The sequence below is a fragment of the Antrostomus carolinensis genome, unplaced genomic scaffold (genome assembly GCF_000700745.2).
Source record: "Antrostomus carolinensis isolate BGI_N321 unplaced genomic scaffold, ASM70074v2 scaffold42358, whole genome shotgun sequence".
NCBI lineage: Eukaryota > Metazoa > Chordata > Aves > Caprimulgiformes > Caprimulgidae > Antrostomus > Antrostomus carolinensis.
The window spans coordinates 1,825-2,508 of record NW_010333079.1 but is presented as its reverse complement, the minus strand read 5'-3'; the positions used below and the strand labels follow the sequence as shown (position 1 = coordinate 2,508).

Genomic DNA, 684 nt, shown 5'->3' with positions numbered 1-684 from the left:
GGCACCCACGGCAGCACTGCCTGGCGCTGGGGAGGCCCCACTGCCACCCCACCACGGGACACACCACTCAGTGTTGTTGACTGCGTCACCAAAGCCAGGCGTGTCCACAATGGTCAGGCGCAGCTTGACACCCTTCTCCTCGATGTCCACCACGTGCTTGGTGATCTCCACCGTCTGCGTGATGCGCTCTGCAGCGACAGGAGAGACGGAGATGGCAGGGGACACCCCAGGTGAGGGATGATGGGGGTGATGTGGGGAGATGCTGCAGCTCCCAGGAGTCACCCTCCACCCTGGGGTGGCTTTGCAGGATCAGCCCCCACAAGCACCAAGGTCCAGCTCCAAGATGGGACGCTCCGTGACATCCCAACACGGTGGTTGTGTCACCACCACCCTGTGACAACCCAGCTCCAGCAGCACGGGGGTCTGTCACTGTGGGAGCATTTGTGTCACCTGTACCCCCACGTGTGACCCCACAACTCCAGGACTGTGCACACCCCTTCACCCCAGGATACCTCCATGTTCCTGCATCCCAAGGATGCTCTCATCGCGTCATGAACGTGAGGCCAAAGGCGTTTTGGCTTTTGCTCTGAGCAACGGAAACAAATCAACCAACCGCCTCGAACCAGCCCGACCAGCTGCCTCAAACCAGCCCAACCAGCCGCCTCGAACCAGCCCGACCAGCCG

At 61.7% G+C, this 684-nt stretch overlaps 1 protein-coding gene across 1 annotated transcript in view; it reads right to left on the bottom strand.

Annotated features, from left to right (window-relative positions):
- LOC104529441 (septin-4) overlaps positions 1 to 684 on the bottom strand; it is a gene marked incomplete at both ends in the record, with an annotated part of 4,270 nt that overhangs the window by 1,961 nt on the left and 1,625 nt on the right. The window contains one exon of the mRNA XM_010173751.1: positions 65 to 188. Within this exon, the coding sequence (XP_010172053.1) occupies positions 65 to 188 (124 nt within the window). The remainder of the gene's footprint in view (positions 1 to 64; positions 189 to 684) is intronic.